The 14,647-nt window shown below is 35.7% G+C and overlaps 1 protein-coding gene across 1 annotated transcript in view; it reads right to left on the reverse strand.

Moving 5' to 3' along the window:
- Positions 1 to 14,647, reverse strand: part of cib2 (calcium and integrin binding family member 2) — a 32,706-nt gene that overhangs the window by 2,729 nt on the left and 15,330 nt on the right. Inside the window, exons 3-5 of the mRNA XM_067380116.1 lie at positions 9,578 to 9,689; positions 3,518 to 3,665; positions 3,136 to 3,331 (exon numbers count right to left, since the gene is read on the reverse strand). Of these exons, the coding sequence (XP_067236217.1) occupies positions 3,136 to 3,331; positions 3,518 to 3,665; positions 9,578 to 9,689 (456 nt within the window). The remainder of the gene's footprint in view (positions 1 to 3,135; positions 3,332 to 3,517; positions 3,666 to 9,577; positions 9,690 to 14,647) is intronic.

Below are 14,647 nucleotides of genomic sequence, written 5' to 3' on the forward strand. Positions count from 1 at the left end.
GGAGTTTACAGCATTTAGCACCTGGTTAAGCTGGATTGTGAGTGGTTAGTGATCAAGACAAGTTTTTTTTTTTTTTGTGTGTGTGTTGAAATACCATGTGCAGAAGGCATAAGTGTTTAATGAACTGGAGTGATTATGCAACAGCTCTTAAAATAATTCTTTCAGGAAAGAAGCATGACAGATTAAAACAAGAAGATATTTGTTGTAGCACTAAATTATTTTTACCCTTAAACCCTATAATGAATGTGTCTGTGGATCTGATTTAAGGGTACATGGTCCTATTAATGTGGAGAATTGAAGAGTCATGCAAACACCTTTTTTTTTGTTTATTTTGCAATTTTGTTTGATGACATTAGTGCAGAAATTACACACTTCACTATTAAAGGGATAGTTCACCCAAAAATGAAAATTTGATGTTTATCTGCTTACCCCCAGTGCATCCAAGATGTAGAGGACTTTTTTTCTTCAGTCGAATGCAAATTATGATTTTTAACTGCAACCACTGCCGTCTGTTAGTCAAATAATAGCAGTGATTGGGAACTTGAACAATAAGAGTCGAAAAAACTTCCATAGAAAAATCCAAATTAAACCCTGCGGCTCGTGACGGCACATTGATGTCCTAAGACACGAAATGATCGGTCAAAAAACGCGTTGTGATGACGGAAGTGATGTCTCGCCCATATACTTCAATGAGCACGAGACTTCACTTCCGTTGTCAGAGCGTGATCAGACCTCACTAACCGGAAGTTGAACGAAGTTGGACATAGTGGTGTATTAGAGGTAAAAATTATATAAATAATGTTCGGTTTCTCGCACAAACCGATCGTTTCGTGTCTTAGGACACTAATGTGTCGTCACGAGCCGCAGGTTTTAATTTTGATTTGTCTAAGCAAGTTTTATTTACTGTTATAGTTGAAGTTCCCATCTACTGCTATTATTTGACTGACAGACGGCAGCGGTTGCAGTTAAAAATCATAATTTGCGTTCGACTGAAGAAAAAAGTCACCTACATCTTGGATGCACTGGGGGTAAGCAGATAAACATCAAATTTTCATTTTTGGGTGAACTATCCCTTTAAGTGAAGTCAAATCCCTTATGGTGTTCAATTTTGGGACCTCTTCTTTTTGCTTAAAAAAAGATATTGCTTATATTAATAATATTGAAACTCTTTGGTCAGTTTTGTGCGAGATGCTAACGGTCTAATCAGATTTAATGAACTATGCTAAGCTATGCTAAAAGTTGTACTGCCAGACCCGGAGATCGACTGAATGGATTTGAAAATGGTAAAACTCAACTGTTTAACTCTAGGGGAGTTGGAAAATGAGCCTATTTTCAAAAAAAGTGGAGTGTTCCTTTAAATATGATTCCCCTAGACCATATTTTCCAGAAACACAACTTATCATATAATTTCTATGCCAATGACACTCAGCTTCATCTTCTTGTTAAATAACAGCTGTTCTGTGTCTAATCTGTTTGAATGTCTTCAGGACATTAAATGCTGGATGGACATGATTTTTTTTTTTTTCAGTTAACTAGCAATACAACTGAGATAATCATCTTTGGCCCATCAGTTATGACTTGTGGCATTAAAGTGTGCAAACTGTCAAAAACCATGGTTTTATCTTTGATCCAACCTTGCGTTTTGACAAGCAGATCAATGCTGTTGTAAAAAGCAGTTTCTTTCCATTAAGACTGCTAAAATCAAGAAGATGCTTTCTAAAAAGGACCTTGAAATTTCCCTTGAAATCTTGAAATTGTAATTCCCTCGATCTGGGTTTGCCTAAATCTACTTTAGATGATTTACAATTGGTGCAAAATGCGGCAGCTAGATTATTGACTGGCACTAGAAAACGTGAGCACATTACTCCTGTACTCGCCTCTCTACACTGGCTACCGTTCTGAGTTGATTTTAAAATTCTGCACTTTGTTATTAAAGCTTTGCATGGACTTGTTCCCCAGTATATATGTGATCTCCTCACCCCGTATACTGCCTCAAGATCTCTTCATCATCTAGTCAATTACCCCCCTCCTTCCCTCGTTCACGTTTTAAAGCTAAAGGTGACCGGGCTTTTTCGCTGGCTGCTCCCAGGCTCTGGAATTGTCTTCCCCTCAATATTAGATCATCCCCATCGAGTTCTCTGTTTAAATCCTCTTTGAAGACACATTTTTATTCTTTATGTTTTAATTCCTTTTGAGGGTGTATAATTTTCATTTGTCCATTTGGTTTTTATATTATTATTTGTCTAGTCTTTAAATCTGTTTTATTCTACCTGTACAACACTTTGGTTTCAACTTCTGGTATTTTTAAATGTGCTTAAACAAAAATAACAAAAAGTACAGTCAGCAGAATGCTAAAAGCATTAACTTTCTATGAGTGCTCAAGAAAGTAATTGCCTCTTTGACTGACAGCTGCTGAAAGCAATTCGAGATTTTTTGGCCTCCAGGTCTCAAATGATGGTACAAAACCTTCCTGCCCCTCTCAATCATGTGGTCTGTGAGCACAGCTGTGCAGTCCAAAAAGGCCTGTAAAAGCCAAGCAGAGGAACTCTTGCCCCATAAAGCATATTTGAGTGCAATGCAGGCAAATTATAGCAATGTGCCTTCAGAACTATGACGTTAGTAACTAGCATAACTGGCTTTACACTCATAAGGACTTAGTATGTCCGATGTGAGTACATTAACTCCCAATAAAATTTAGCATCATTAGTTTGCAAAACTATGTACAAACAGTATCTCTGTTCCAAAACTTAGTGAGCTGTCTTGCTATCTTCTGTCAACATAAGCAGTGGCTTCAAAAGACAGTATGCTAATAGAAGCAAATCCATACAACATACAAACAGTGTAGACTCCATTTACAAAGTATTTCAATAGAGTTTAATGTTAGCATGTTGCTAAGCTAACACCATAGTACTCGAATGAGCATTAAATAGTAATTTTTGTACTAGATTTGACTAACTTAATCACTATATGTCTGTGGTGAATAAAATATTTATAATGAGAATATTGCCCGCATTCTCCACCAATTTGGAGAGGTTGGACTACCAAAAGCCTAACTTTAAATGACAATTTATGGTAATACAACAGCAAAATCAATCTCTAGTTAGCATACATCTTCACTGCATCCAATATTCTTACCTTAAAAAGTCAGGAGCCCTGGAGATCATGTTCTCAAAGTCAGCAAAGGAGAGCTTGCTGTCTCCATCCAGGTCGGCCTCTTCAATGGCCTTCTCACACACCAGATTAACCTCCTCTGGTGTTAACTCCTCCTTCGTTAACTTGTTCAGAGTCTTTTCTAAGTCCTCTTTGCAGATGTAATTATCCACATTGAAGTCTAAGAACAAAATAGGATGATTAACCACAAAAAGTTCATGTTGTAAAGTTGCTGCACTGTTTATGTATGCTGCAATATAAATGTTTATTAGAACCTCTAAAACTGCATTGTGTCAATCACATCGTAAATAATTTTATATTTTTGTCCTAGTGGACTGTACATAAGGTGATGAAAAATAATTTTTACCATATATTTTAAAAGCATAAATGGCTTTCAGTTCTCTTGGAGCCATTTCGCTGAGAACCGAAAACATGTCCACAAAGTCGTTGAAGCTGAGGTTCCCCTGGCCATCTTCGGAGAATGATTCCACAATCCGATTCCTGAATGGATTCTCCTACAAAACAGAAATCGAGGTACTGAGCCGGCGTTCGGACTGCACTGCGTTCGCTACATCAATTGCGTATAACAATGGTACAAATTGTTAAAAAAAATTGTTGTTATTTTGTTTTGTTTGCGTGCAAAACGTGTTTTTGTCGCTTCATAACATTATGGTTGAACCACTGTAGTCACGTTGACTATTTTAACAATGTTACTAGCAAATTACTACCTTTCTGGACTTCAAAAGGTGCAATAACGTTGCTGCCTATGTGTGGTTCGGAAACTCTCGGATTTCATCAAAAATATCTTAATTTGTGTTCCGCAGATGAATGAAGGTCTTAGAGGTGTGGAACGACATGATGGTGAGTTAATAATGACAGGAATTTCATTTTTTCATTTTAAGTGAACAGATTTTCCCTTAAAATCAATGTAAAAAAAAAAATATGGAAAACATCTAGTAGAGATTGCATCTTGGCCTGGCTATAGAGTACAAATGTCTGGCTGTACGTAAGCATGTGTGCAGCAGAGGGAGTTTTGCTGAGTGAGTCATGTATAAAATGTAGAATGGCTGACTCCCCAAACTGGTGCCCATATATTTCTTACTGGCTATTGGCCTAAAGGAATTTTTATGTCCTATGCTACTCGCTGACTCAACAGCTCTGGGAACAGTAGCATGAACACAGCAGAGCAGGATCAAACCTAACATTTCACCTCTGTTTTAAACACTCTACGTACTGTGCATGGTTATAACTAAAGTTTTACATTTTCGGAATGTGTGTGGTGCTTAACTTGCTGTCGTGATGTCAGGGTGTTCTGGGTTTTTGTTACTTACTGGTCCAAGTCATAAGAGACCATCCCAAGTGATGGTCTCTTATAATTTTGTGCCATTTTATCATCCACTAGGTGAAAAAAGCAAGTTTACACATAGGATTTGAGGTATAATTTATGTTATTAGCACAAACTGCTCTTTATAATTGTTATTTTCCAAATTTTAATACTTTAGGTTAGGGGGTTTGTTCAAGTTCTTAACATATGTAGATATATGTAGATATGTGTAGCTCATATGTAGATGTGAGCCATAACAAGCACCACAGTTCGACCTGAAGGAACTTCAGGCATGATTTTTCATTAGCTACATTTACATGCAACCATATAATCTGTTAGCAATCGGATTGATTGCTCAGTCAGACAAAATAACCTTCATGTAAACACCACAAACAATACACAATCAATGCAAGTTTGAGCTGTAAGAAAATTCATATTGGAATGGGTGGAGTAAATCTACACTCTAAAAAAATCTATAAAATTAGGGCACAATAGAGTACCTCAGGGTTGATGTGTTTTTGTAGGCCAACCCGGAAGTTAGTGGCGCAAGGCTTCCCTCAATCGAAAGCCTATGCATTTTTCCCATTGACTTTTGGAAAATCGCAAAAATAAGCTCTGTGTTTAACAAAGGGTTATGACACTTACACGTTTTGTCTATCAAGATAATCTTTACAAGTTAACAACATTTATAGATTTTATAAAAATAAAGTCGTCAATTATAAAAAGCTAACAGGCAATAAACGGACTACAGCACACCATGTATATACATATACAGATTATGATCTACACTGTGTATGAATACTTATCCACTTTTTTCATGAGAAATGCTGTCCAAATGTCCTGTCTGTCATGATGACATCTAAAGTCCCAGCCAAAGGAAGTAGTCCCTTTTAGCAACCACCGTTTTTAAGACACAATAAAGGTTTAACCCTTAAATGCATACCTCTCTTCCTCGTTAATTTTTTAAAGTTAGACATCAACCTTCTTAGTATTCCTCAATCAATTGATTATAAAGAATATAACAAGAAAAAAAAATCACAAAATTATAACAATTATACAATTCATACAATAATATACAATTCATTTTTTGTAAAAATTTTATAGGGTCACTAACGACCCGAGATGTGTATGAGTGTACGTATATTTTTTTCTGCACAACAATAATTGAATCTTAGATGATGGAATAAGTGCAATTCACCTTTATTCCACAAGGTGACAATGTCTGAAACAATGCTGCAGTGACGCCTCATTCAGACAGAAAACGAAATAATAAGAAAAACATGAAATGGCTCAGCGATTTACTGCAGAGCAAGTACTGAACGCAATCAAATATGACTGTAACTGTTACTGGAATCTGGTGAAGCTGTTAGCGATCGAAATATTGATTTTGAAGATGTTGAAAATTATATAGTTTTGAGAATGCATTTGAGATTGTGATTGGGCTCATATTCGTGACCTCAAACATAAAACTAGCCCATTATTTGCTGAATTTACTGGGAAATGAGCTCTGACGAGGACAGTGGTGATGGCATAAAACATCTGCTCAAACGGAGCCCTTTCAAGCTCCAAAAGGTAACAAAATATGCTTTATTTTATTCTTCTGTAATTGTTACTCTAATATCAGAGGAGTTTTATATTATCGTGACAGGTAGAGATCCTTCCATGTTAGATATAGATCCGGGTCGATAAAGACCCGAATATATAAGAATGATTGGTGAAACAGTCATGCATTTAAGGGTTAAAAAAATCACAAGCGGGTTATAACTGGTGTGTTTTATGTCATAAATCAAAACGTGAAAATATTTTGAGGCGATTTATTTCAGGCGATTATTTCATGCGCTTTAAAAAAAAAGTTGTTTTACCTATATCTTGAATTTTGAACTTCATTGCATTGTGTTTTAGGGGTAACGGAAATGTCTGTAAAATTACAGGATAATATCTGGGTAATAAGCTGCCTCTACTGTTTCTGTTATTTTATGTATTTATTTTTTACAAAGTAGAAAAATATGATTAGTTGGAAATATTAAGCATGTAAATGCTTGAATAAGATTAGATTTCAAAAATACCTTGTGTAGATGCTCAGTGCCGTGATGTGTATTTACATACGTTTTATATCTTGCGAATGTGTGGTCCAGTTTTCTTTTTAGATACATTGTCAAGGCAAAAACGTCAATTATGCTCATGGTAACTTCAGTACATTATCGTGCTGGCTTTCTGAATGCACAATTTTGATTAAAATACAGGTAATGCACATGTAAATCAGATCGCAAGGTTTAGAGTCCATATGAACAAGAATCAGACTGGATTCATTGGAACTGAAGAAAATTAGGGCAGCTTGCCTCATGGGCAACAGCATAGAGAACATCCATCCATGTGTAATGTCAAAACACTCTGAGGGATTTGTATTGGCAGAAGTCAAGTAAACAGCCCTCTAATGCCCTATTGTGTTAAATCACTCCAGTTTTGCATGAAAAAGCCAATTATCAGACTGAATGGGGACTGGGATTTATGTTTATAAAGGCTGAGAGGATCTTTGGAAACTGGAAGCTGTCGTAGTCCCATCAATCCCAGCTAGAGTGGTCTCCATCAGTATCGTCCACTTCTAGGGTTGGGTTTATAGCTCCTTCGTCCATTTGACAGCTTTAGAGGGCGGTAAAATGATGTTCCAACATGGGGGACATAATGGGGCTCATTCTGGAGCTGTAACATCTGACAAATTTGGACTGACTGAGGGTTGGGTCAGAAAAAGGAAACTTGAGATTGGATCAGCGATATGACATGACTGACTAAATAATAGTCTGAATTATTATTAAAAGGAACATTTTATTGAAAATATTGGAAAAAAAAAATCTATTTGCTGATATTTATATGGCCAAAATGTAAAATGGTAGCTGATAGCTTGTAATGTAAATCAATGAGATCTTAATAACAGTATAGCAGACTACTTACATAAAAATGATGTATGGATAATTAAGCAAACTTAAGTTGCTTCATTCCAGTAAAAGTTCATAATATTACTACTGCTGTCAATCGATAAAAGAATAAAATAATTAATTGCAATTAATCACACCTAACATTAAAGTTTTTAATATGTTTTTATATTTTAATAATTTCACATTTAATCTCCAAATTAATGCAGAAGCAACATAAAGACTGTATATTTTAAATATTTTGTTTTATGGCATCTTTTTATGAATGAAGGCTAGTGTCACTGATACTAATGTCTCTATTAAACTGATTTTTTTCTCAATTTTAGCCATAGCTGTTCAACATTACAGTATTATTGAAAGCTATCAATTTTAACATTTATTATAAGGCTTTAAAAATATAACAACTTTTAATTTAAGTGAACTTAAAACAATCTTCACATAAACCCATTGCAATAAATGTCACATTTACCTGTGCCCTTAATATATCAGGGCTCAATTCTAAGGATTTTTTTCTATTGGCCCATTCAGATTGTTACTTGTCCTGCCAAAATGCACAAAAAAAGTTATTGTTTTAATTGTTTTTGACTCATGTACACAGCAAAATCCCCAGAGTTAAATCAACTCTGCTCAGAGTACATAGGGTCCCTCTCTAAGTAGTGTTAAAATAACACTGAAGCAGAGTTAAAGTAATGAGATAATTAAGCAGTTAATAAGGCTGTGACTTAAGTCACTTGTAGTTCTTGTGTTTTTTCTTATTTGTTCAGTGATTCTGCTTGTTAACAGCAGGTGTTCATCACTAATGCACACTCGTTACTTAATTAAATGCTTAATTATCTCATTAAATTTAACTCTGCTTCAGTGTTATTTTAACACTATTTAGAGAGGGACCATATGTACTCTGAGCAGACTCTGGGGATTTTGCTGTGTAACATTGTAAACAGTGCTTTAAGATTTCAGGTAGGTAAATTATGAATCGAATGTAGATTAATCATTTTTAAAGCTAAGTTATTCAGTCAAAAGCAGTGAGTGATTTTCTCTTTGTCTTTAGTTCTTTGACTTTGATTAACATTAATGACAGACATCACAGCAGCAGGTTTATTAGGCAGCTGTCACTTTAGGACCTGACGCACAACTCTTTATGTTCATTTAAAAGTCATTTGAGACTGTGCATTCGAGGATACTCGACAAAACAGGAATTTTGGCATAATTGTGCGTGTTTTTGTCCGTTCAAGCGCTGTTTGTGTCTTGTCGTGTGTGAATGGTCTATTTGCCTGAATAAGAGCGCGATCATACAATGTAATGCTATTGCCAAAGGATGACGGAAAAAAATGGATACTGCCTTAATTACGTTAAATATTTTTAATGCAATAAAAAAGAAAAAAAATATTGTATGCGTTAACGGGTTAATTTTGGCAGCCCTAAATATTACTAACAATATAAAAGTTATTCAGTTGTTTTAGAAAAATCAGCAAAGATTTCGTAGCAAAAACTGTACCATGACCTGAAGGGGGATGTTTTTACAGTTATACTAAAAGGCCTTTAAAGTTTTGATCATGGAGGAGATAGCCCGCCATCAGCCTTTGCCCTTTTGAAAAATCTGAAAGAGTTTTACCATAACCAGCTTAGAAATGGTGCTAATAAAGCACTTCCTCTATAAAGTAACATAATTATGACTTTAATGCTAGCATAATACTAATGCTCTTTTTGGCTAATACTATAAACGATCCCTTAAAGGTGTAGTCTGATTAAACGTATGCGTCTTAACAACCATGGAAAATCTAAAACGCTAACATAATTTGCTGACGGCACCATCTCATGGAGCGTTAACTTTCACAAGCATAGTGGTGTAAGATCCCACGCGCCCACCGCTTGTGCTTTGTCACATAAACAGCCCAGCCAGCGTGGTCATTAAAAACCAATTTTGCCCTATAAAAACTAAAGTCTATCATATTTGATATAAACTAAAAGTACAGAGAGGGTCATTACACAAGTATTTTGTTGCATTAACAAGGGTCTGGGAATATTTCTGCACCCTTTATACTCTTGTATGCGAACTGGAAGTGTATTTCTATGTAGTGAACACAGATAGTGATACAAACAGTCAAACATTCTAAGAATGCAGCTGGACCAATTAGATTAGAGGAGCAGAACAAAGTGGTAAACTTAGAATTACCTTCAGTTCCGGCATGTTGACTATGAGCGCTAAAGGGACTTTAACATCAGGGTCATTGGTGTAGTCCATTGGAACCAAATGTGGAGCCAGCTCGTGGTATCTTCCATGCAAGCTGCAATGCAGAAAAAGTGAAAACTGGTTACTGGAGTTCATTACTCTTGCTCTGACTTCCTCTTAGCTCATCCTTTGAATCAGACCTCATTAGTTTTATTTTACTGTTGCTCTGTCAATTCTGTATGTAGCCTCTATTCTTTATATTAACATCGAGGGCCGCAATGGAAATAAGCCAATGGCTTTATTGTGTTTTATCCTCTACAGTTTTTGTGAAGTGTATGGGATACTTGTTATTTTGTACTATTTTTAAAAAGGCTTGTCAAATAAATAAAACTAAAACTAAAAATTCACAAATACTGAACAAAACGAGAAATTTCAAATGTAATAGAGAAGACCACTACTGTAATCTACTGATTTACTGAGAAATAAGATGTCAAGATGTCAAATATCAAGTTAAAGTCAGCATGAAATGGAAGTTGAGATTGTCTTTCCTTCCCTATTCTGAACAGTTTTAATTTCGTTTGACGAATAATTTGTCATATTTTTCGCCAACAACATTTTTTCACTGACGAAAACGATGATAACTAAATAAAAACCAGTTTGTGATGACAAAAGCTATAATGAAAATCTATTGACGTTTTCGTCAACGAATAAGAACAAGACGAAAATGTTAGGAAGGGACGATTTGATCACAATGAATCTCTTTGTGTGGTAGAGAGGTTTCATGTTGTTGTCAGAGTTCATTGGTGATTTCAAATATGAAGTTTAATCGAAAGCTTAGCGAACAGCTTTGGAGAATTTGATGTTTCCCCATTCAAAGAGATAGGAGAGGCATTTCAAAGATGGCCGCCGAGTGAAACGACTTGTCTTAAAGTGACCTTGACTTTGCGCACCCATCTGAAGCGCGCACACAGAAAGCCACCTCTCTGACAGCATGCGAGTGCTGAATTGAGTTCTCTTTCGTGTCTTATTGTGCATTAGTTCTTTAAGTTAAGTGACTGTAGCCTAAACCTGCTGCTGTCTGAGTCCTTAATGTTAATTCAAACAACAAAAGAAAAAGAGAACATCATTCACTGCTCTTGACTGAGTAACTTTAGTAGCTTTAATAAGGATCTATTCAAGGAAGACTATGCACATGTTATTTTAAATTTGATCACTTTATTCAATTTCTGTAGGTAGTACTGTATTTGCACTGGCACAAACTAAAATCTGATTTTTTATTCACATCTGACACGTGTAAACCCATCCATTCTGAGCCACTTCCAAATGTGGTTTTAAATCAGATACATATCCGATATCTGGATATCTGACCTACATCTAAACACATATATCCAATTCCACTTGAAATTCCAAGCCACCACTAGACGACGGTGACATGTTTACCCACAAAGACCACTTTTAAATGTCATATTATGAAGCAGATGTGCATTTATGCGCTTGTACTAAAACTCACAGCTTTTTTATTGTGGTCGAAGCTTTATATATTGGTAAGAATAGAAACATTCAGAAGAAACATAGAATGTCAGAAACATATAATGTCATTTCATCAGAGAAGAGATGAAATATAACTGCAAGAGGGAAGGGAATTTATTTTGATTAAAGATTATGAGGGCACATAATTAAAAAAAAATAATGATGTCCACGAATAAATCATTTACAATAGTCAACATTTGAAGTGGAACAAAAAAGTTAATCAAAATTGTCCTGAGAAATAAGCTGTCCTAAGAGGAAGGTTTTAGGACAGCTTTGATGAAAGGTTTTGATCCACTTCAAATGTTGACTACTATATAATAAATACATCAAAATTCCATAAAAAACAAGAATTTTCAATTTTGATTTCATGGTGACTTTAAGATTAAATATTTTGGAAGGAACTATAAGAAAACTATAAGAAAAAGAAAAACAAAGAACAACAAAGGAAAATATTTGTATTTTTGTTTGGTAATGCAATTACAGAACAGAACAAGACAAAAACAAAAATCAACCTATGTATTGTTTTGTTTCTTAAAATCAAATAAAACAATAAAAATAAAAAACAGCAATGCAAAGAAAAAAAAACAAAACAAGTTGGCCTTACACAGTATACTGAAACAATTGATAGCCTACTTATTTTCCAACAGCAGTGGTTTATATTTAATTCAGAAATTACCACAATGGATTAAGCTAAATGCATTTCACAAATAATGTAAAATTCAATTGTTAATCACACTAACCCTTCATAATTATGCACTCAGTGTAAGAGGAATTAGCAATGCTCTTGACTAAGCAGGCAGATTTCACAAGGCTGTTTTGTCTGTTTGTTCCTCACAGAGATCTGGACACTTGCCAGCCAACGGTGAACTGATGACTCATTCTGAGCATGGCAACAAGACAGAGGGAAGCGGACACTGTAATAGGCCTTTGCAGCAGTAATAAAAAAAAGAAAAAACTTGCACATAGATGATAGGACAGCAGGGACACAGGACGATATAGAAAGCTGATCTTTGTATAAATAAGCAATTAAGTTAACATTTTGCATTAATAGCCCTGTATATGTCACAAAAACAAAACAACATCTTTATCATCTTACTTGTTTGTTGATTACTGAGCAAAACAAAACCAAACAAAGCATAAACAAGAAAAACGAAGTAAAATAAAAGAACTAAAACAAACAAATAAACAAAAAAAAATCAAAGCAAGCATGAATTAAAACAAAAAGAAAATAAACAATGAATAATAAACAAACAAAAAAGATAAAAGGAAGCTGATATCACAGAGTATACTGAAACAAGTAACAAAATCCTCTAGGCTCTAAAGGCTCTCTAAACATGTAAATATAGAAGGCTAAAACAACCTATTGTAAGAAAGAAAGAAGTATTCTCCATTCACGACCGTAAAAATGTAACTCACCAATATGACACTTTAGATTATTTTCCCAACATCAATAAATACTAAGAAATGTTAAACCAATATTATACTTCATATGAAACACTACACTGTAGTAGTAAACTACAATTTAGTGATTAGGCGTGTGATCAGTAATTGCTCCAGCTTGCAGAATTCAATAATAAACACATTCATTACAATAACTGCGGCCCATTATATTTGTATTATGACATATGATAATATGTTTTCAGACAAAAAGCTTTGCTATTAGCAGAGGCTGTGGAAATATTTCTAGTATTGATGACTGTACAGTATATGCTACTGTATCTTGTTCCTGCCGAAGTTACAAGAACAGAGACAAATCTCATATTCCACCACAGGCATCCAATCAGGATGCAAGGAAATACAAGCCAATTCATAACGATTGCCGATAACCCTACGCTAACCTTGCATAACAGTGTGGCGGACTGTGGCGGACGGGGCCGGTCTGTGCGGAGAACAGGAGAAACTGAGTGTTTTATGAAGGTGATAAAGTACAAGACTCCATTAGGTTTGCCAGTGATTGTCTATTTTGTTTCTCGTGCTCCACTGGACCTGTTATCAAAACCAATCTCAGTGTCATTGCAGAGGCACAATCCATCCACATGAATCAAAATGGGCTGACACATCTTATGTAAGAACTGGATCTACTTATGAAACATTGGATGGCATCCCTGAAAGAGCTGTCAGAAGTAAGAGTTCTTATGCAAATAAGGTGAGGTTTGCGAGCTGTTTTGAAAGCACAAAACTAAAATTGGTAGACATAATTCATATAAGTTATTCATTATATATGTAAGTGCGCCATCAAGGAAGATGCAGCTATAGCTCTGATCACTATGTGATATCTAGAGCCAACAATTCCTGAACCCTACATATTAAACGTCAGTACGTGACACTGTTTGTGTTACAAACATGATTGATACCCCAAATTATGTGGCTTGCTGAAGAAAGATGTGTGCTATTGCTTGTCTAAGGCATCAGATGTACATTTTTGCCTGGTGAACAATAAAAGTTTAGCAACCACATAGCAACACACTGAAAACTCAGAATACCTTAGCAACCACATAGCAACACTCTAAACCACTCAACACCTTAGCAACTACATAGCAACATTAACTCACTCAGAAAACCTTGGCAACTCCATAGCAACACTCTAAACCACTCAAAACACCTTGGAAACCCAATAGTTACACTCTAATACACTCAGAACACCTTGAGAACTGCAGAGTAACATTCTAAGACACTCAGAACACCTTGGCAACTGCATAGAAAGCACTCAGAACAACTTGGCAACCCCATAGCAACATTCTAAAACACTCTGAACAACTTGGCAACTGCAAAACAACACTCTAACGCACTTTAAACACCTTGGCAACCCCCTAGCAACACTCTAACACACTCAGAACACCATGGCAAGTACATAGCAATACTCTAACACACTCTGAACATTTTGGCAACCGCATAGCAACACTCTAAACCACTCAAAACACCTTGGAAACCCAATAGCGACACTCTAAAACACTCAGAACACCTTGCAAACTGCATAGCAACATTCTAACACACTCAGAATACCTTGGCAACTGCATAGCAACACTCTAAACCACTCAGAATACCTTGGCAACTGTGTAGCAACATTCTAACACACTCAGAACACCTTGGCAACTGCATAGAAAGCACTCAGAACACCTTGGCAACCCCATAGCAACATTCTAAAACACTCAGAACAACATGGCAACTGCATAGCAACACTCTTACGCACTTTGAATACCTTGGAAACCCCATAGCAACACTTTAACACAATTAAAACACCTTTGCAACCTCATAGCAGCATGCTTAACCATTTAAAACCTAACGCTAACCACTGAGAACACCTTGGCAACCGCATAGCAACCACTCACAACAACACCCTAGCTGTTGCACAAGTAAGCACTACACAAACTAGCACCAAAAATCTCATTCAGATAAAGTATGCATTTCCAAAGAGACAAAGATCAGACTGGATCAATGTTTTATTTGACTTTAGCAGTGGTAACTCTAGCATGGTATCATTATCCAGAGCCCCAAAGATTTAACAACATCAAGCTAATTTTTATGTAGAATATGTTGCAGTTT

This window comes from Chanodichthys erythropterus, chromosome 24 (assembly GCF_024489055.1).
Source record: "Chanodichthys erythropterus isolate Z2021 chromosome 24, ASM2448905v1, whole genome shotgun sequence".
In the NCBI taxonomy this organism is placed as follows: domain Eukaryota; kingdom Metazoa; phylum Chordata; class Actinopteri; order Cypriniformes; family Xenocyprididae; genus Chanodichthys; species Chanodichthys erythropterus.